The sequence below is a fragment of the Diospyros lotus genome, chromosome 7 (genome assembly GCF_014633365.1).
Source record: "Diospyros lotus cultivar Yz01 chromosome 7, ASM1463336v1, whole genome shotgun sequence".
NCBI lineage: Eukaryota > Viridiplantae > Streptophyta > Magnoliopsida > Ericales > Ebenaceae > Diospyros > Diospyros lotus.
In genome coordinates this window covers 29,631,984-29,654,130 of record NC_068344.1, presented here as the reverse complement: position 1 = coordinate 29,654,130, position 22,147 = coordinate 29,631,984, and the positions used below count along the sequence as shown (strand labels likewise).

The window sequence follows — 22,147 nt, the reverse complement described above, 5'->3', positions numbered from 1 at the left end:
AGATCCTTCATCAATTTCTCTAACCAAATAATCTCACATATGCCATGAGCAATAGCTCTATACTCTGCTTCTGCTCTATCATGAACTACTACCAGTTGCTTCTTGCTTCTCCATGTGACCAAGTTACCCCATAGTTTAGTATAATATCCAGATGTAGACCTGTTATCATCAATGGATCCATGCCAATCTACATCTACATATCCACTAATGCCCCTGTCTTGGTTCTTCCTAAATAACAAGCCTTTCCCCGATGTTCCCTTAAGATACCTAAGGATGTGGTGTGCTGCCTTAAGATGTCTTTTTGTAGGTGAATGCATGAATTGACAAACTATATTTATAACATATGCAATGTCAGACGAGTAAGAGATAAGTAGATTAGTTTTCCCACTAGGTGCTGGTATCTTCCCTTATCCACTTGGTATTCACCTCTACTGTCTTCTTTATTCTTCCAATTGGGTTCTATAGGAGTACTGGTAGGTTTACACCCAAGTTTGCCTATTTCCTCTAGCAAATCTAACGTATACTTCCTTTGGGATATGAAAATACCTTTTTTGCTTCTAGCCACTTCTATTCTAAGGAAGTATCTCAATTCACCTAAGTCTTTTAGTTCAAATACATTCCTTAGTTGCTTCTTTAATTCTCAACTTCTTAGTTGTTATCCCCTATGATGATAGTATCATCCACATACACAATGAGGATCATTCTTCTTCCATCTGCGTCAAGTTTTATGAACAGGGTATGGTCTACCTGCCCTTGCTTGTATCCAAGCTTGTTTAGAGTATCACTAAACCTTTTGAACCACGCTCTAGGAGACTGCTTAAGGCCATATAGTGACTTCTTTAGTTTACATACCTTCCCCCTTGTATCCTCCATCTCAAAGCCAAGTGATATCCTCGTATAAATCTCTTCTTCTAGTTCACCATTTAAAAAAGCATTTTCGATATCCAGCGGATGTAATTTCCAATCCAAATTGACAGCCAATGAAAGTAACACCCGTATAGAATTTAGCTTGGCTACAAGAGCAAAAGTCTCCTCATAGTCAAGTCCCTGAGTTTATGTGAACCCTTGGACTACTAATCTTGCCTTGTACCTGTCAATTCTCCCATTTGACTTGTACTTCACGGTGAATACCCACTTGCTGCCTACAATTTTTTTGCCATCAGGTAGCCTCACAATATCCCAAGTGCCATTGGTTTCTAAAGCTTGCATCTCTTCCACAATTGTTGCCTTTCCATTTTTCATCCTGTAATGCATGACATATATATATATATATATATCTAGGGATCACAATATCATCAATGCTAACAGTAAAAGCCCTGAATTGAGGAGATAGGTGTGAATACCCCAAGTAATTAGAAATAGGGTGTTTGGTACATAATCTCACCCCTTTCCTTAGTGCTATTAGGATATCTAGGTCAACAAATCCTTTAGATTCCAACCTTCCCACAGCACCAGTATCTTCCATAGCACCAGCATCTGGACTTATCTCTGGATTAGACAATAGGCCTGGCTGAGGATCGCAAGGCCTTCTAGAATAAACCAATGGTGGTTTGTCAGGAGCCTGATCATCCTGGATCTGGTTATTCTGATGTCCCCCTTGATAAGGCACCAAGCTTTGGGTAGAAATAGGGATTGGTTCAGGAATCGATTGAGGTGGTTCAGGAACAAGTTCAGTAGTAGAGACCGTAGAAGGAGAGGTAGGAGGTGAATGAGCAAGAAGAGATACGGGGGAGTCCCAGTATTGCTTTGTACTAGGTGTGCCCTCCTGTAGAGGAATATTTGGAAAAAATGGTTGATGCTCAAGAAAAGAGACATCACAAAATACGATAAAGCGTCGAGTAAAAGGGCTAAAGCACTTATATCCTTGCTGAGTAGGAGAATAACCAACAAATATACAATTGAGAGCTTTAGGTTCAAGTTTGGATTGAGAAGGTTGGTACTTGTGCACAAAGATAGTGCATCCAAAGACCTTCAAGGAAAGGGAATTCAAGTCTTAGGTATGATGAGGATAGAAGTCAAGAAAAACACTTAAAGGAGTCCTGAATGCAAGGACCTTGGAGGGAATCCGATGATGAGATATGAGGCAGTGAGAATTGCTTCTCCCCAGTAAGAATTAGGCACTGAATTAGTGAACATGATAGCCCCAATAGTTTCAAGAAGATGGCGATTTTTTCTTTTTACCACCCCATTTTGTTGAGAATTGTAAGGGCATGAGCTTTGGTGAATGATACCATGCTTAGTTAAATAATGATTGAAGTCATTGGAAAAATATTCCTTGCCATTGTCTGATCATAAAACATGGATGGAGGATTGAAAAACATGTTTTACCATTTGATGAAACCTTTTGAAGACAATAGAGACTTTAGATTTGTCTTTCATTGAGAACACCTAGCTAACTCTTGCATGGTCATTTATGAATGTGATGAACCAACAAGTGTTAGTTAAGTTGGGAGTCCCTGTTGGTCCCCAAATATCACTATGGACTAGATAAAATGGCTTTAAAGGCTTATAGATATGAGTTGGATGTGAACTTTTGGTTTGTTTAGCAAGAATATATTGTTCACAATGAAAAGAATGGCTTCTTTTATTGATGAACAGAGAAGAACACAAAACTCTAAGATAATTAAAGCTAGGATGCCCTAACCATTGGTGCCATAACATGACTTCAAAATTTGAAATAGTAGACAAGGAGGATCGAATATGTGACTTAGATCCAAGAGAATGACCAAGCCTTGAGATATGATAAAGGCCTCTCTCCTCAGCACTGCCAAACATCTTTCCGAAGATAGGTCCTGAAATTCACAATAAGATGACTTCAAAATCTAAAATAGTATACCAGGATCAAATGTGTGACCTAGATCCAAGAGAATGACCAAGCCTTGAGATATGATAAGACCTCTCTCCTCAGCACTGCCAATCATCTTTCCTGAAGATAGGTCCTGAAATTCACAATAAGATGGAAAAAATGTTACCAAACAACTCCTGTCTCTAGTTAGTTTGCTTACTTATAACAAGTTACATTTTAAATCATGCACATATAGTATTGACTTTAGAATTAAGCCTGCCACATAAGCTGTTCCTTTCCCTTGAGCCATAATTGTTGTACCGTCATCCATGGAAATGGTTATACCCTGATCACAAGGTTCATAGGCTAACAACACCTTAAGTGAATCGATCATGTGATCCGAAACACCTGTATCTATTATCCAACAGTCTATAGGGAATTTATGAGAGATTAAAAAGTATCTAGATATACCTTGTTTGGCAAGAGATACTACCGGATTAGAACTATCTATGATCTCAGATTTAATCACCTTGGTCCAGCTCAACAACTGCTATAATACTTCCAACTAATTGGCCAATAAAGTTAGATTAGTTGGTTTTCCAGCTTCAGCCTCTACCACATGAATTTCCCCCTTCTCCGATTCTTTGGCTTCCAATTTACTGGTTTCCCATGAATTTTCCAACAAGTCTCCCTTGTATGGTATGGCTTATTGTAGTGGTCACACCATTGTTTATCTTCTGGGACTCTCCTCTAGGTGTGTTAGGTGTTTTCATCCGCGAAGTAACCAGGGCTGATGTTTGTGTGTATACATCATAAATGGAAGACCCTGGTGAAGTTAGCATCACCTTTTTCCTGCTTTCTTCTCATCTAACGTCTGCAAAAGCTTCCCTTATAAATGGGAAAAGGCTTTGTTCCAAGTAATCTACCTCTAACTTTATCTAGATTAGAATTGAGGCCATGTAGAAAGTCAAACACTCTCTCTTGTCATACTTTCTTCCATCTTTAGAACACTCCCAAGTGATTTCATAAAATAGGTCCATCTCCACCACAATTCTGTTAGAGTGTTGTAATATTCAGTAACAAAATTAGTACCTTGCCTTGTCATTCAAATAGTAGATTGAATCTGAAAACATTGAGCAGTATTCTCCATGTCTGACTATATTTCTTGTACAACTTCCAAAATTTCCTTAGCTTTCTTGTAGAACAGGTAGGTTCTTCTAATTTTTGGCTCCATTGAATTGACCAACCAGGCCATGACAATGGAATTCTCCACCTCCCAAATGCCATAGGTTGTTGATTTTGTGTTAGGCTTAGGAACTACCCATGTCAAATAACTAATCTTTCATTTTCCCCGAACTACCAACAAAACTATTTGGGACCATTCTCTAAAGTTGGTTCCATTCAGTTTATGTTGAGTAATCCAGAAGGAATGACTATCAAGAGCCATCGAAACACTTGGAACTTGTGTATTTCTCATTGGAAGAGGGACGGTAGTAGATGTCTCACTGGCTGATTGAGTTTCAACCATGTCGTGGACTTAAGGGACTCTACAGTTAGTAGGTGAGAAGGAAACATCTGTTGCGCGAACGTGGCTCTAATACCATGAGAAATAAATGGGAGAAATAAAATGTTCTTCCTCGCACTTCATTGATTCGTAGGGTGAACTATGTATACACAAAATATCCTAAAAACTCTCCTAAATTACAATAATAGATTACAACAAATTTAAATAACAATAGATTACAGATTAGAATAAATTTGAACTTGGATTCCCTCATCTGTTTTTGAAACACTGCTTTATCCTCTTAGTTTGAACTTCTCCAATCTTTTCTCATAACAACCTTATCTCCTTATCTACTCATTTACAGCTTTGAATCAATATTTCTTTTCTTTTATCTTCTCCAACAAAAAACTATTTGATGATGAACTTTGCAATTTCTATTCGTGATGCACTAGATACACTTGACGATTCTTAAGTGGGCATTAACTCAAAAATTCTTGATGCATGCCATATTTGTTTAGATGCATTAACTTGTTAAACAAATATGGAGCATCTAAACTCATGCATATTGCTTTTATCTATGCTTTTATTCAAATATGGAGTTAAACAAATATGGTATGCTTCAAGTGTATTTGGAAGCATCTAAACAAATATGGTATGCATAACGTGAGGAATCGATAAAAGTGTTGAGCATTGTGGGATTGATTGTGTGTGCATGCGTGCATGGTAATGTTTTTGGAGTCCTTCCATATGTGATCAATTATCATCAGCAGCAAGATTATGATAATGAGATAAGAAGATATGCAACAGATTATTGAGAAGAAAATTATTAAAGGAAGAAGATTAAGATAAGCTACAGCTGTCATCCCTAATTGCTAGGAGAAGATAAGGCTACATCCATTCCTAAGATTTAGGAGAAAAATTCTCTCCTTAATCTATTGTTGGTTTTGCATTTTAAATTCCTAGGTTTTAGGTAGCTTGTGTATTTAAAGAAGCTACTTGTATCATTTGTGATATACAGGAATAATACTTTGGTTTCCCTATTCATTCCTTAGAGTTTTGTTTCTCTAAGAGTTTTTACATGTTATCAGAGCCTTAATCTTAGCTTGATACGGTAAACCCTAGTGCCTTCATTGCACAGCCCACAGCCCCTTCATCGTTTTTTCATCTCCGAGTGCCTTCATTGCACAGCCTGCATTGTTTCACCTAGGATTCATTTTGTGCTATCTTTAAACCTTATTGCTCAAATCAGAAAACCATGTCTGAAATCTCGAAAACAACAGCCCCTACCATGACTTCTAGAGACATCAGTTTAGTTGATCAACCCAATGGAGGAGGAGAACTATCGAGTGTTCATCAATCCTACCAGCTAGATGGGAGAAATTATCTCCAATGGGGCCAGCTTATCAAAACTTTCCTTAAGGGTCGTGGGAAAGGTAGCCATCTAACTGGATTACCCCCAAAGAAGGAGGATCCATCTTTCACAACATGGGATGTGGAAGATTCCCGGATCATGTCGTGGATATGGAGTACCATGCAGCCAGAAATCAGCAAGAACCACATGTTCTTGAGCACGGCAAGGGAGATATGAGAAACTGTCCAGCAAACCTACTCCAAGGTCAAGGATGCATCGGTGATTTTCGAGCTAAAAACTAAGATAAATACTACAAAACAAGGTCAGTTATCAGTTACTAATTATTTCAATAAGATGAAAGGGTTGTGGCTAGAGCTGGATTAATATCAAGCAATAAAGATGGTATGTAGTGAGGATGTTGCCACCCTCAATCAGATGCTTGAAAGGGACCGGATTGTTGAGTTCTTGGCAGGCCTAAACCCTGAGTTTGATCAAGTTGGGGTTCAAGATTTAGGTAAGGATCAACTTCCTAGCCTAAATGAGGTTTTTGCCATCATAAGGAGTGAAGAGAATAGAAGATATGCTATGCTTACAGAACATAACACTGAAGGGTTAGCTCTTGTGACCAGCAACAAAGAAAGAGGAGGAGCTGAATTTGGAAAACCAGTTGATCATAATCGAGGGTCTAATTGTGAGGGGCAATGGTGCACATATTGTCAGAAGCCATGGCATACTAGGGAAACATGCTTCGAATTGCATGAAAAATAAGTTGTTTTGGGCTGAATTGGAGACTTCAAGAACATGAAGCCTTAGGGCTATTGTAGAAAAAGGAGAAAGGGAAGCAGTATTCCCATATATTTTATTGATATTAGTAAAAATATTTATACAAGAGATACCCTAAGAATTCTCCAACATTTTAGAGATTATATTCCTACTTTGTAGGACTAGATTACAACAAACTTAAATACAAACAAATCTAATCAAAAACTATCTAAGAAGATAAAATAAACTAACTAAGAAGATAAAATACAACAGCAAGATAAATCAAAAAGATAAATTAACAGCAACGAGCAGCCCCATCACAATCAGCACACATGACCCGGTCTAGCAGCCCATCAATCAAATAACACCGGATATTTTATCACTCCCCCTCAATCTGGTGAATGATATCAGTCATTCCCAGCTTGCATAGCAAGTCTTCAAACCTCTAAATAGGCAACCCCTTCGTCAAAAGATCAGCTAGTTGTTGTTCATATGGTACATAGGGAATGCAAATTAACCCATTTTCTAGCTTTTCTTTGATAAAATGCCGATCTATCTCCACATGTTTGGTTCGATCATGTTGCACGGGGTTATGTGCTATACTTATGGCTGACTTATTATCACAACATAATTTGATCGGCCCATGATGAGAAATCCGTAAGTCTTCCAAAATAATCTTCAATCACAACAATTCACGGAGACTTAGTGCTAGTGCCCTGAACTCAGTCTCAGCACTAGATCTTGCCACGACTCCCTATTTCTTACTCCTCCATGACACTATGTTTCCCCCAAGAAACACACAATAACCCATTGTGGAACGTCTATTAACCATAGATCCTCTATAGTTTGTATCAGTATATCCAGTAACATCTAATTCAACACCTGATTTAAACAAAATTGCCTTACCAGGAGTAGTGTTCAGATAGCATAAAATTCGTCTCACAACTTGCACATATTCTTCCGTGGGATTATGCATAAATTGACTAACCAAACTGACTGCAAATGAAATATCCAGTGTAGTATGAGATAAGTAAATCAACCTCCCAACCAATCTCTGATATCTGCCTTTATCCACTAGTGGACAATCAAAACTAGCCATCAGTTTGCTATTGAAATCCATTGGTGCACCTGCTCCTTTGCTACCCAATAACCATGTTTCTTGTAATAGGTCCAAAATATACTTTCTTTGTGACAGAAAAATCCCAGACTTTTAATAGGTCACTTCAATCCCCAAAAAATACCTTAAGACCCCAAGATCCTTGATCTCAAATTCCCGTGACAAATTTTCTTTAAGTTGTGCCTTTTCATCAAGATCATCCTCGGTGACTATGATGTCACCAACATATACTAAAAGAGTTGTCACCCTTCTAGTACTCGTGTTTCAAGAAAAGTGTATGATCACCCCTACTCTAACGATAGCCCATATGTCTCATAGCTTTAGAAAAACGATCAAGCCATGCCCTCGGTGATTGTGTAAGCCCATAAAGGGCTTTCTTTAGTTTGCATACCTTTCCTGAAAACTCATTATCAAATCCAAATGGTGGCTCCATAAATACCTCCTCTTCTAGATCTCCATGTAAGAAAGCATTCTTAACATCAAATTGCTATAACTTCCAATTATTGTGTGCTGCTAGAGCCAATAGGATTAGCACAGTTTCCATCTTTGCCACAGGTGCAAACATTTCAAGATAATCAATGCCATAAGTCTTGAGTATAACTTTTAGCAACTAACCTTGTTTTATATCTCTCTAGATTCCATCTGCATTATATTTCAGGTTAAAGACCCATCAATAGCCTACAACCTTGACTCCCTTTGGTCTAGTAACAATGTCTCACATGTGATTCTTTTCTAAGACCTGCATCTCCTCCTGCATTGCTTGAATCCAATTTTAATCTTTAAAAGCCTCACTAACTGTCTTAGGGATAGGAATAGTATCCAAGGAGGTTAGGAATCCCTTATGTTTAGAGGACAAATGATGGTAAGATAGGTAGTTTGTCAAGGGATGTTGAGTGCAACTTCGGATTCCTCTCCTAAGGGCAATAGACAGGTCCAAGTCATTAGTAAGAGGCAATGAAGTAGGTGAGGGACAAATGACCTCAGTACCTTGATTTGGAGAAGGTGTTGGTGCCACTGGAGACTCTAAAAGTGCCCGTCTCTTGAAGACATAAGGAGATCCCTTGAATCGAATTGGAGAGGAGGGCAGCATTGTTGAAGGCTGTTGGTCTTGAGGAACTTGTTGCTTTTGATCATCTATGGACAAAATAGATAGATTGTGAATTTGAGGGTCATGAGGTGTGTGTTTATCTTGACAGCCAGACTTAGGGAAAAATGATTGATTCTCAATAAATGTAACATATTTGGGGACACAGAATTTCTTAGTAGTTGGATGTTAACATTTATAGCTTTTTTGAGTGGGTGAGTAACCTAGGAACACACATTTGAGAGCTCGAGAATCCAACTTATCCCTAAGATGTTTGGACACATGAACGAAGGAAATACAACCAAACACTCTTAGAGGAAAGGGAGTATGAAACACCACTTCAGGAAAATAAGAGGACAAACATTGAACCGGACTTTAATGATTAAGGAGAGTAGAAGGAACACGATTAATCAAGTAGGCAGCAGTTAGCACTGCTTCTCCCCAAAAATTCTTGGGAACAAAATGATGAAGCAGAAGAGCCCTAGTGACATTGAGTAAATGCCTCATTTTTCTTTCTGCTACTCCATTTTGTTGTAGGGTATCAACACATGACGATTCATGAATGATTCCTTCTTGAAAAAAATATGCAAGTGATGATTAAAGTAGTCCCTTGCATTATTAGTTCGGAATTTTTTAATTTTGATGCCAAATTGAGTAGATATCATCATATAGAATGTAGGCAAGATAGAGCTGATAGCTGCCTTATCCTTTAAGAGATACACCCATGTCATTCTTGCACAATCATCAATAAAAGTAACAAACCACCTAGCCCCAAAAACATTGAGAATTCTAGATGGTCCCCATACATCCGAATGAATCAAGTTGAATGGAATGGAGGATAATTTATTACTCACAGAATAAGAGACTGTATGGTGTTTAGAAAATTCACACATATCACAATGAAGACTAGATATATCTAGGTTTTGAAACAAAGCTGGAAACATGGATTGCATTACACTAATACAAGGATGTCCTAAACGGTAGTGCTGAAGCTAAAAAATATTAATGGAAGTTGTAGAAGTAGACTGAACAGGCTGGAAATTATTGCTGGAAGTGGTAGAAGTGGTAGATGCAGGCTGGGTAGGCTGGAAAAAATAGGCAGTAGAGGCAGGTTGCTCCCCCTCAATAGAAGAATGTGTAGTCTTTATGTAGTACAACCCATTCCAAAGCGCAGTCGCACCAATCCTCTTCCCTGAATCCAGTTCCTGAAACTCACACTTGTTAGGTGAAAGCACAACACAACAATTCAGATCCTTGGTTAATTGATGGACAGATATCAAATTGTTAGAAAGATTGGGCACATGAAGAACATGGGAAATATGTAATGAAGGGTTGAGGTTCATATTACCATGACCAGCTATAGGGATACCCTCTCCATTGGCTATTGTTATCTTCTCAGATTTGTTCACTGGTGTATAAGAGCTAAGACCATTCATGTCAAAGGTCATATGATTGGTGGCTCCAGAGTCTAGGATCCATAACTTATCCCTAATAGTTTGTGAGGCAGTCTTAGATTTAGAATTCAAAGAGTTAAAGCAGATACCTGATTGAGCAATGGAACAAGAGCTGTCTTGGATGGCCTTCAAGAAAGTTTTGAGCTTGCTAATCTCCTCAGCATTTAGCTGATCTACTGTAATTTCCAAATCTGCCTTTGCTAGGATCGGTTCCTCCTCCTTAGTTGTGTGGAAAGCTTGAGTTTGAGCAGGATTTTTGGGCTGTATGTTTCTCATGCCTCCAACCCTATTTAAAACTGCTTCTTTTCCATGTAGCTTGAAACAGGTTTCCCTAGAATGCCCTGCCTTTTTGTAGAAAGTGCACCATAGATTCTCTCAGTTTTGTCCCCTAGGATTGAACTCCATCCTGCCCTGCTGCTACCTAGACTGAGCACCATCCCTTTTATTAGTCACCATTGCAGATCCTTCAGCCACCACTTCCTTTAGCATAGCTATCCGTCTATACTCCTCACTCCACACAATAGATAACACTTCATTAAGAGAATGAAGTTTTTCTCTACCTAAAACTTGCACCCTTACTTGATCAAAATCTGTATTAAAATCTGCCAAGAATTCCACTACTCTATCCCTTTCAACTATGGCATTTATAGTGGTTGCATCTTCACTGCACTTCATTTTTATATCTTGGTAATGATCCAACTCCAACCAAAAACCATTCATCTTATTGTAATACTCAGTAACAGTCAAAGATCCTTGTTTTGTACTACTAATTTTCACCCTAAGGTCAAAGATTACAGATGCATCTTGCATCTTAGAGTAAGTGTGCTTGGCAGTGTCCCAAATCTCCTTTGCAGTAGATAGGAACATGCAACTTTTACTTACCTCAGGTTGTATTGTACTCCAAAGCCATGACATAATCATCAAATCCTCAATTTCCCATGTTGAAAAAACTAGATCCTTTGCATCTAGAGATGGCTCAGTTAGGTGAGCCAATCTTCCCACGTCCCTTCAAAAACGTCCACATAAGTTGTGTCCACTGTAAATAATTCCTCCCATCAAGCCTATAGGACTGATGTATTCCAGGTAGGTCACTGGTAAGAGTATTCCCCATTGGCATATCACATGAAGTACCACCTTTCGTAATTGAGGGATTAGCCTCAGAAATATCTGACATGGTAAGGACTAACAAAACTAGCAGCAGCAGCACAGTCATAGTCACAGCACTCACGAACACGAAGGATTTCGACACTAGCGGTGGGCTAAACAAACATCGGAGGGCCGATCTAGAGCAGCTGGAGGTGAAAGGTCAGCGAACGCGCCTTTATATGCCAACACATGGGGTCAGAGACAAACTGACGGCAGCACGTGGGGACTCTGGCGGTGGTGGGTCTTCGATGGTTGGCCGATCTGATGACGGCAAACCCAATGGTGGTGGCGGTGCTGGTAGGCGATGGCCGGACAGCGGTGTTCCAACTTCAACAGTGATGGTGCAATGAAGGCACTTGAATAGATTGAAGCAATAGTGCAACGAAGGCATTAGGGTTTACTGTATCAGCCTATTAATGAGGCTCTAATCGCATGTAGAAAAAGGAGAAAGGGAAGCGGTATTCCCATATATTTTATTAATATGAGCAAAAATATTTATACAAGAGATATCCTAAAAATTCTCCTAGATTTTAGAGATTATATTCCTACTTTGTAGGACTAAGTTACAACAAACTTAAATACAAACAAATCTAATCAAAAACTACCTAAGAAGATAAAATAAACTAACTAAGAAGATAAGATAAAAAAGCAAGATAAATCAAAATGATAAATTAACAGCAACGAACAACCCCATCACAATCAGCACACAGTACACACGGCCCGATCCAGCAGCCCATCAATCAAATAACACTAGATATTTTATCAGCTATATATCCAACAAAGATCCAGAGGAAGTTGTTGATAAAGGGGACATAACTGAGGCTGGTTCTACTCAGCTAAATCTAGAGGAGCTAAGCAAGCTAAAAGCCTTCCTTCAGACATTCCAAGATGGAGCATCTTGCTTACTAGTGCAACAAGGTAAATCACTAACTTATGGGATTTTTCAGCTCCTAAATCTGATAGGAATAACATGTGGATCCTTGATTCAGGAGCCACTAACCATATGACCCCTTGTTTACATGTTTTTGACACCTATGATCCCTTTAAAACCACTAAACACATTACCATTGCAAATAGAACATCTGTGCCTATTTCTGGAAAAGGCACAGTTTCTTTTAACCCTTGGCTGCCCTTTAATAATGTTCTTCATGTTCCAAAATTGACAGCAAGTCTGATTTCTATTCATAAACTAACTAAAGACTTGAACTGTTTTGTTGTTTTTTCTCCACACATGTAAGTTTCAGGCCAAGGACTAGGGGAAGATGATTGGTGTGGCTAAGGAGCACAATGGACTCTATATCTTGGAAGGACAAAACACTTATTCTAAAGGGAAACAAAATGGGGAGGCTTGCTTATCTCAATCTGCCTCTAATATCTCTTCTATTTGGTTGCATCATTTTAGGTTAGATCATCCTCCATTTGTTCCCTACTTTGTTCAATTCTCTAGATCCAAGTAGTTTTCAATGTGATGAATGTATTGTGGCTAAACATTATCGGGTTTCTTATCCAATCAGCAATAAATTTTCTTCTCAACCATTTAATCTAATTCATTATGATATTTGGGGTCCATCTAAGATTGCAAACTATTCTGGGGAAAAATGGTTTATATCTTTTATTGATGATTGTACTCATATGTGTAGGGTGTTTCTTCTAAAAGATAAGGTTTCCATTGGGTCTGTTTTACCTTATTTTTACAACATGATTTACACCCAATTTGTCACTCCTATCAAGAAGTTTAGGACTGATAATGCAAGGGATTATTTCAATAATCACTTGCATCAGTACTTCCAACAAGAGGGTATTATTCATGAATCCTCTTGCATTGATACTCCACAACAAAATGAAGTAGCTAAAAGGAAAATGAGACATCTTCTCAATGTCACCCGAGCCCTTCTTCATCATCATCATGTTCCAAAAAATTTTTGGGGAGAAGCTGTGTTAATAGCCACCTACCAAAGTACATAGGAACAAGTTGGATCCTAGGGCTCTTATGTGTGTTTTTCTTGGGTATTCTCCTACCAAAAAATGCTACCATCCAACCACTAAAAAATTCCATGTCTCAAAAGATGGAACTTTCCTTGAAAATCAATCTTTCTTTGGCTTTTCTTCATCTGGACAGCAGGAAAATTCCCTTAGACCTGTTGATTCAGATCTCGAGAACTTGTTATCTACCCTGATATAACTCCTAATGATCCCATTTTGTCTACTATCCCTATGCATGTTTCTCAACTGCATTCTGATGAACAAGCTATGCCTAAGCTGTCAACTCCTATTAGATTCAAGGGTTCACCTTTTGTGTACAAGAGAAAGTAGTCCATGGATGAGCCACAACCACCACCAGCATCAACCACCGATCCCAATTTGGAAGTTGCTCATCATGAGGACGACTCAACCAGCACCTCTAACTAATCAGCCTGACCCAACAGACTTAACCCTACCCATTGTTGTCCGCAAAGGAGTTAGAACTTGTACAAAACACCCATTAGCCAACTATTTGTCCTATCATCGCCTATCCCAAAAACATAGAGGCTTCCTTACTGGATGCTATTGTTATTCCTAAATCAATGGAAGAAGCTGTAAAAGATCTCAAATGGAAAGAGGTCATGTTAGAAGAGATGAGGGCTCTTAAAAAGAATCATACCTGGGAATTAGTACCTAAACCCAAGGGGGTAAAACCAATGGGCTGCAGATGGATTTGTAATGTAAAATATAAAGTGGATGGTACACTTGATAGATATAAAGCACGGCTTGTTGCCAAGGGTTATACACAGTCCTATGACATTGACTACCTTAAAACATTTGCTCCTATAGCTAAAATGACTACTGTACAGGTTCTCCTAGCATTGGCAACCAATTATGGGTGGAAGTTACAACAATTAGATGTCAAAAATGCCTTTTTACATAGGGACTTAGAGGAATAAGTTTTTATGGAGGTCCCACCAGGGTTATAGTATGTGGCAGCAGGACATGGGCAAGCATGTAAACTCAAAAAGGCCTTGTATGGGCTCAAGCAATCCCCACGGGCCTGGTTTGGAAGATTCTCGAAGGCAATGACATCTATGGGATATCACCAAAATAGAGGGGATCATACTGTCTTCATCAAACACATCAGAGAGAAGGTAACTACCCTACTTGTCTATGTAGATGATATTGTAGTGACTAGGAATGATTTAGATGAATAGGGTCATCTAAAAAGGAATTTGGCTCAAGAATTTGAAATAAAGGACCTTGGTCCACTGAAATACTTCCTAGGTATTGAGGTGACTTACTCACAATAAGGTATCTTCTTGTCCCAAAGAAAGTATGTGCTGGACTTGCTTGTTGAAATAGGTTTGTTGGGACAAAAAGGAGCAAAAATTCAAGTTGATCCTAACCCAAAATTGTAGGGGAGTGACAATAAGACAACAGTGGATAAAGGGAGGTTCTAGCATTTGGTAGGCAGGCTAATTTACCTTTCCCATACTAGGCCTGACATAGCTTTTGCTATTAACCTAGTGAGCCAATTTATGCATAACTCTACTAAAGATCACATGAATGTTATGAAGAGGATCATAAGCTATCTCAAAGCTACACCAAGTAAGAGAATTTTATTTACCCCAGGAGCAAGTTTGAAAATTCAGGGATACACAGATGCAGATTATGGTGGATCTCTTGTTAACATCAGATCTACAACTGGATATTGTATCTTCCTAGGGGAGAATTTGGTGTCTTGGAGAAGTAAGAAGCAAGGAATGGTGGCTAGATCCAGTGTTGAGATTGAATTCTGAGCCATGGCACTTGGTGTATGTGAGCTTTTATGGTTACAAATTATCCTAGAAGATCTAAAGGTTTCGATGCAAAGACCAATTGAACTTTTGGGGGACAATCAATCAACCATTAGCATTGCTCATAATCCTGTGTAGCATGACAGGACAAAACATATTGAAATTGACCAACATTTTCTTAAGGAAAAATTGGATTCTGAGCTTCTCCAAATTTCCTATGTTCCCTCCACTCAAGAAGTAGCAGATTTACTTACCAAAGGGTTGCTTAGTGCTCAATTTGAAACTCTAGTAAGCAAGATAAGGATGATTGACATCCACTCCCCAGCTTGAGGGGGCGTGTTGAGCATCATGGGATTGATTGTGTGTGCATGCGTGCATGGTAATGTTTTTGGAGTCCTTCCATATCTGATCTATTATCGTCAGTAGCAAGGCAGCAAGATTATGATAATGAGATAAGAAGATATGCAACAGATTATTGAGAAGAAAATTATTAAAGGAAGAAGATTAAGATAAGTTACACCTATCGTCCCTAATTGCTAGGAGAAGATAAGGCTACATCCATTCCTAAGATTTAAGAGAAAAATTCTCTCCTTAATCTATTGTTGGTTTTGTATTTTAAATTCCTAGATTTTAGGTAGCTTGTGTATTTAAAGAAGCTGCTTGTATCATTTGTGATATGCATGAATAATACTTCAGTTTCCCTATTCATTCCTTAGAGTTTTGTTTCTCTAAAAATTTTCACAAAAAGCATATGCACGAGTTTTTATTCACAAAAAATATTTTCTCATGAGATAAATGCAAGAAAATTTATTTTTCATAATAAAGTAAATAAAATTATTTTCCTTTTTTAATAAAACTACTTTCTTTCTCAAAACCAACATTGCAACATTCAAGATTGCAAACGAGTAGATCTATTTGTTAATTCTTTTCAAACAAACGAATTGCAAACAAATATGGTATTTATTTTCTTACTCAAAACTATTTGTTTAACTCCAAATATCCATCTAAATATATTTAATGCCCATATTTGTTAATGCATACCATATTCTTGATGCATACCATATTTGTTTAGATGGTTAAGAATCTATAATGATGCTTCCATATTTGTTTAGAAAAGTATGCATACCTATTACAACAAGGATTTGACATAATTTATATTCTAAAATGAATTTGGTTCTATAAGTTATTCTTTAGCAAGGAATTGGTTTATTTATTTATTTATTTTTAAACAAGTAATTATTATCTTTTCTTTTTATCTTCAATATTTATTTGTTTTCAAATGTTGGTTATACACAACTTTATCATAATATATGTGTATATCTATTTCATTGTCTCTCCTCCCTTTTTTTGTTTGTTCTATGTTTCAGAATATCTTTTAAATCTGTCCATCTATGTGTATATGTATATATCTACTTGAATAGATATACTTCTAATTATTTGTTGGACTTCTAATCCTATGGGGTCCATCTTCAATAAGAAATTTATTTGCATCCAAAATTTTAATAAATATAGTTGTATCATTTATCTACTTGCATACCCATCCAACTTGTTGGATATCTAATGCTATAGAATCCATCTTCAACAAAAACTAGCTATTCCTAGTTGGTTTAGGTTACATTATTGTTAATCCATATCCTACTTGGATGTGGAAAATCTTAATTCTTAAACTCTTTTCTCCACTCATCATATGCATCTAGAGCATCAAGAACTGGCATTGCAAAGTTCATCTTCAAATACGTTTTTATTATTTTTATTTTTATTTATTTATTTATTTATTTATTTTTTATTATTATTATTATTATTATTCATCTTCAAATAGGTTTTTTATTATTATTATTTTTTCTAATTACATTGTAGATATCTGTCCATATATATATTTATATCTTTATATTTTCTTTATTTATCTTTTCCTAAAATTTTGGGTTTTTACACAAATCCTGAAGGAGTAAAGAAGAATTTTATTCCATGCTCATTCTTGGAAAAGTTAAATGGATAAATCTTTAAAGCAATAATCAGCACATAACCTACAGCATGCCCAAATCTTGAAACCCAAATGGCTATACACTTATCCGTAGGTGACTGACAATGGGATAACTAAATACTTCAGTCTTTGACTAGTGAACATAAGCAACATTCAGAGGTTGAAACAAGTATAAACATTTCCTATTGGCCTTAGAACTGTGATCCATCAGACAGATTGCTTGCAGGAAAAATAAGCAACCATTGGTGCATCCTGCCATTACAAATTTACAACATTTAAAACTATTGAATGTTTGAAACACAGGGTGCAAACTCAATAAACCTTAAAGGGCAGGTAAGCAGATCGTTGGAGCCCTCCAGTTCTGCTAGCGTACCTTGAGGCATAATTAATTGGAATTTTCCTCTCTGCTTCCTGAAACCCTTTGATGAGAGTATTGTCAACAGATCTGTGCTTTCACTAACCCAAGTCTAAGTCACAAAAAATAATTGGCACTTACCTGAACGTACACGATGCTAAGCACCAAAAGGAAAAAGGAGAGAATGATGGCAACTAGTCCGATATAATTACCATCCTGAAATGCCTGTGCAACTGTCCTACCAAAAGATGCTGGCAAGTACGATATAATGCTTGTGAAGATCAAAAGAGATGTACCATTTCCAAGTTTTAAGTCAGAAATCCTTTCACCAATATATGTTGTAAGCACCGAACCAAGCGTTAACAAAGTCACCGAAGACAAAGCCCAATCTGTACTAAAGTCATTGACATAAGGGCGAAGGTAGAGTACTTGGCCAATTGCCTGTCCAAATTAAGAGTACATGAAAGAAGGTTAACAGCGTTGCTCAAGTCACTTTATGTGAAAAAACAAAAGCATACTCCAGAATGTTTATTCATGCAAATCTTGAAATTTGGCAAAACAAAAGAATACTAGGGGTAGGATTATGTTTATTATGGATCCAGAAACTTTTATTCTGATTATTCGTTCAAATAACTTAACTCCAATTTGGTCATGCATACATCAAAATTCAACTATTAACTTGTATATTCTTCAAGGTTATCACAAAGTTTAATTGCAGTCAGAATCAGATTTTATCCAAATATTCCAAATATGTTATTTGAATATACATAATTAAAAAGCTTAAAACTAAATGCCCATTTACTCATTAATAAGGGAAAACTTATACATTGGAGCATTATGGAGGTAGCCATATAAGTTGAAAGGAATATAACTTGTTGAATGCCTTGCCAGTGTGACAGGACTTTTGAGATACCATTGGTAACCAAAACGGAAATACTGGAGGCAAAGGAGGCAGACAGACTAAGTAGTTAAGAAAGAGGGTCTTGAGAGAGAAGATGGGAAGAGTGACAACAAGCAAGGTGTTCACCTTTGCCTCACTAGTCTATTCACCTCGTATAGTTGGAGGATGAGGTTACAACCTTCCCATGACGGTAGGGAGATTGTTGCCCCATCCTGTATGTGAGAACCAGTTAGAGAATGTTTCAGAATGCCTGGGATATTTTGAGGTTGGTCAAGTGTGGATTAATCACTCAAATGCCTCCAAATCTCACTCTCGAACTTATGATGAACTAGAGTCCCTTACAGGTGGGAAAATGCCTGCAGCCAGCCTCCATCTGTGGCCATCAAATAACAAGACCCCACATAGCCCTGTGTAGGAGGTTACTTTGAATTCCCTCCTCAAGGACTCAAAGTGGGAGATTGCAAGGTAAGGGAAAGCTACCATGAGCTCAAGGACACTAAGGTTATTGAATTGCCTTGTATTGAGGTTCAGCATGTGCTAATTGATCCAAATTGCATACACCTTTCAGTATCTTTCTTTAATCCCAATAGGCTTACAAGGTTTTTGTTGGCTTAATATGTAATGAATTTTTCACTCCATTTTCCAAGATGAAGGAAGTAGATGGAAGTGATAGCAAAATTATTTTTTCTTTTGGAATTTGTCCTTATTTGTTCTTAACCTTTTTCTTTTTATTATTTCGCATAAGTAAATATGGTGTTTATAGGTTTAGGAAAAGTTATGACAAAGTTCTGAAAGAAAGTCTTATGGAAGGTTTTAGAGAAGAAAGGTATCCCAATTGCTTACATGCATGTTATCATAGACATGTATCATGGAGCAAAACACATGCCAAAGCATGTGGACTAGATGCTGAGGTTTTTCTAATTACAGTTAGATCACCTCAAGGATTTGCATTGTGGCCTTACCTCCTTGCCCTAGTAATGGATGAACTCACTAAACATATCTAAGCAAAGTTGTCTTGATGTATGCTACTTGTAGATGTCATTGTGTTGGTGGATTGGACAAAGGAATGTGGGAACACTAAGCTCAACACATGGAGAAACCCCTTAGAATCTAAAGAGTTTAAGTTAAGTAAACTAAGAACCAAACCATGGAATGTAACTTTAGTAAAAATATTGGTGTGGATGATGCTATGGTAAACTTGAAGATCGTCATACCAAGAAAATATCAATTTAGATATGTTGGATCAATTATCTAAAAAGATGGAGAGATTAATGAGAATGTTATCCTAGAATTAAGGCATGATAGTTAAAGTGGAAAAGTGTATAAGAAGTTTTATATGATAGTCAGATCCCATTAAATCCAAAAGGAAAATTTTATAACTATTTTTGTTGTATGACACATAATGTTACTATGCAAACATGAGCATAATGGAGATATAAATGTTCTTCTTCTTTGTAATAAAGTTGGAGTGGCTCTTATTGAAGGAAGATAAGATGTGGGATAAGAGTTCAACATGGACCTTGAACATTCATGATTTGTCTTTTTAGCCCCTAAACATTCTTTTTTTTTTTGGCTCAAATGTACCCTTGTGTTTTACAAATTGGTCCACTTTGACCTTATAATTAGCAGAACATTAGTCACCATTAGTCATATGGTCAAAGTGGACCCATTCGTAAAGTACAAAGATGTGCTTGAGCCAAAAAAAAGGAAAAAAAAGCTCCCCCATTAGACACCATTAGCATAGGGTTAAAGTGAACCAATTCATAAAGTACAAGGGTGTACTTCAAGCAAAAAAAAAAAAAGTTTAGGCAAATACACCCTTATACTTTAAGAATTGGTTCACTTTGACCTTACTATGACTAGCAAATCGATAGTTACCATTAGTCACATGGTCAAAGTGCACCAATAGAGGCTCTTACAAAGAGAGTGGATGGAATAGAACAAATATTTAGCAAGAAAGGCAGATTAAAACCAAGAAAAACTTGGTGGGAGACTTTTTGGTATGATATAAGTTACAACGGTCCTACAGAAAATGAGGCTATAGACTGAAATGGCTGGCGAGCTAGAACTCTTTTAGTTTATCCCATATAGCGGAATTAGGGCTTGATAAGTTGTTGTTTCACACAAGCAAATATATATTATATTGCACAACCCCAAATTCTTTTGATAAGCAGACTCATCCAAAATGCTTAAGTTGCTCAATTGAAACTTAGATAGGACCTCTCCTTTTTATTGCCATATGAATGTCCCATAGGTAATTTAACCTCAAAGAAGTTGAATACATCAAAAAAAAATTGACGTCTATCTTAGTTGATGGTCCAATTAATTAGCATGCACATCATCCTTATGGGGATATTGAAGCTCACAAACTTCTCGTGTTCTAATCGATAATTATCCTAATTTTTCTTGGTACCACTCATCTCCCAAAAACAAAAAAATACAAGACAAGAGTTACCTCATAAACCAATGAAATTTCTCATCCCCAAAAATAAGGAAAAACCTAAAAGAGAAGTTTAGAAGGCCATCAAATCAACTTTATAGGCATTGGTTAATCTTTTACCAAAATATGATGATCCTTACCTGCACTATGGCAAAACCAACAGAAGCATAGCGAGTATACTGAAGAATTTTCTTCCTACCAGCTTCACCCTCTCTTTTTTGGAGTTCTTGCAACTTGGGGTAGATCTGGGCAAGAAGCTGAAACACAATCTGTGCGTTAATAAAGGGAACAATACCAAGAGAGCATATCCCAAGTCGACCAATGCCTCCTCCAGAAAATGAATCTAAGGTGCTCAATAAACTGTTTTGATCTAGATTGCCAACAAATGCTTCCCGGTTTACTCCACCAAGAGGTATATATACTCCAAGCCGCGAAAGCGCCAAATATCCCAATAATTTAAGGAATTTTCCCGGCAGTGGGCCTTTAAAGAAATCCCCAAAGTCAATAGAAGTGTCTTCAATTGCAGCTGCCAAAGCGCAAATATCATAGTGAAAGGCTGACATTCACAACTATGATTTACAGCAGAACATTCTTATGGGGAGGTGGGAAAACAATTAAGGCAAAGAACAACCTGCAACTCCTCTAGCTGAAGAAGGTTTCTCCTTTCTTGTACTTGATGTGCTTTCATATTTTTGTGTAAGCCAACCAAGGACACTTTCCCAAGGAGCAACATTTAGACCCGTTGAAGTGTCCAAATTTATGCCCAATGGGTCAAACTTTGAACTCTCACAGCTGAGGAGAAATTACAATCAGGATGACGTAAAGATAAAATGATAATGACAGAAATAATTAAAAACACCAAGGGGGGATTGACCCATTTTTCCCCAAAGTTTCATAACAGCATCCAGAAATTAAGACAATTAAGATACCTATTATCAATGAAAATCAATCCAAACCAAGGATTCAGGAATTGCCAGTACATGGAGAACAAGAAGACTTCCTTTTGGAACCATGTCTCGGAACTACATATGAAAGCTAACCCAAATCAAGGGCTCATAATTCCATAGTGCAAGAAAGTTCAAACTACATATGAAGCTAAGCCAGTCAAGAACAGGGAATCTCAAAGAAAGTGGAGGGCAAGAAGATACCCCTTTGCAAGAAAGTTGCAGAAATACAATTGGAAGATGAAATTGAGACCTCCATGGAAAATGGAATTTAGCATGAAAGAGAGGACTCAAAAGGGTAATCCATTACCTTTGGGAGCAAAGGCCAAGCTTCCATCTTGGGGCACTAGCAAGCTTCCTTTGGGCACCTAGGTTCGCTCTGCAACTTGAGCTTCTTGGCCTCGAGTAAGTTTTTGATGAAGGAAAGTGGGAAGAGAAGTTCGAAGAAAAGGGCCACGAAGCAGTAGTAGAAGAAGAAGAAGAGAGCTCTCTGACCGTTGCCAACATTATCTTCATCTCTCTCTCTCTCTCTCTCTCTCTGATATATAATCAAATATAT

General features: G+C 37.5%; 1 protein-coding gene and 1 long non-coding RNA gene across 6 annotated transcripts in view; one reads left to right on the top strand and one right to left on the bottom strand.

Moving 5' to 3' along the window:
* The window catches only part of LOC127806112 (preprotein translocase subunit SCY1, chloroplastic), a 26,316-nt gene extending 4,169 nt beyond the window's left edge, over positions 1-22,147 (bottom strand). The window contains exons 1-8 of one of the 5 annotated variants that reach the window (XM_052343143.1): positions 21,899-22,147; positions 21,574-21,666; positions 21,276-21,436; positions 20,785-21,170; positions 17,445-17,744; positions 17,270-17,359; positions 2,897-2,939; positions 1,474-2,792 (exon numbers count right to left, since the gene is read on the bottom strand). In XM_052343143.1, coding sequence (XP_052199103.1) covers positions 2,389-2,792; positions 2,897-2,939; positions 17,270-17,359; positions 17,445-17,744; positions 20,785-21,170; positions 21,276-21,436; positions 21,574-21,666; positions 21,899-22,104 — 1,683 coding nt within the window. In that variant the 5' untranslated portion in view covers positions 22,105-22,147 and the 3' untranslated portion in view covers positions 1,474-2,388. Of the gene's footprint in view, positions 1-1,473; positions 2,793-2,873; positions 2,940-17,269; positions 17,368-17,444; positions 17,745-20,784; positions 21,171-21,275; positions 21,437-21,573; positions 21,667-21,898 lie in introns of those variants that run through there. The other 4 variants (XM_052343145.1, XM_052343146.1, XM_052343142.1 and 1 more) reach the window with 4 other exon arrangements.
* Positions 5,106-15,714, top strand: LOC127806113 (uncharacterized). Its single transcript, XR_008024345.1, has 2 exons — positions 5,106-5,252; positions 15,595-15,714. It is a non-coding gene; the product is annotated as an uncharacterized LOC127806113 (long non-coding RNA).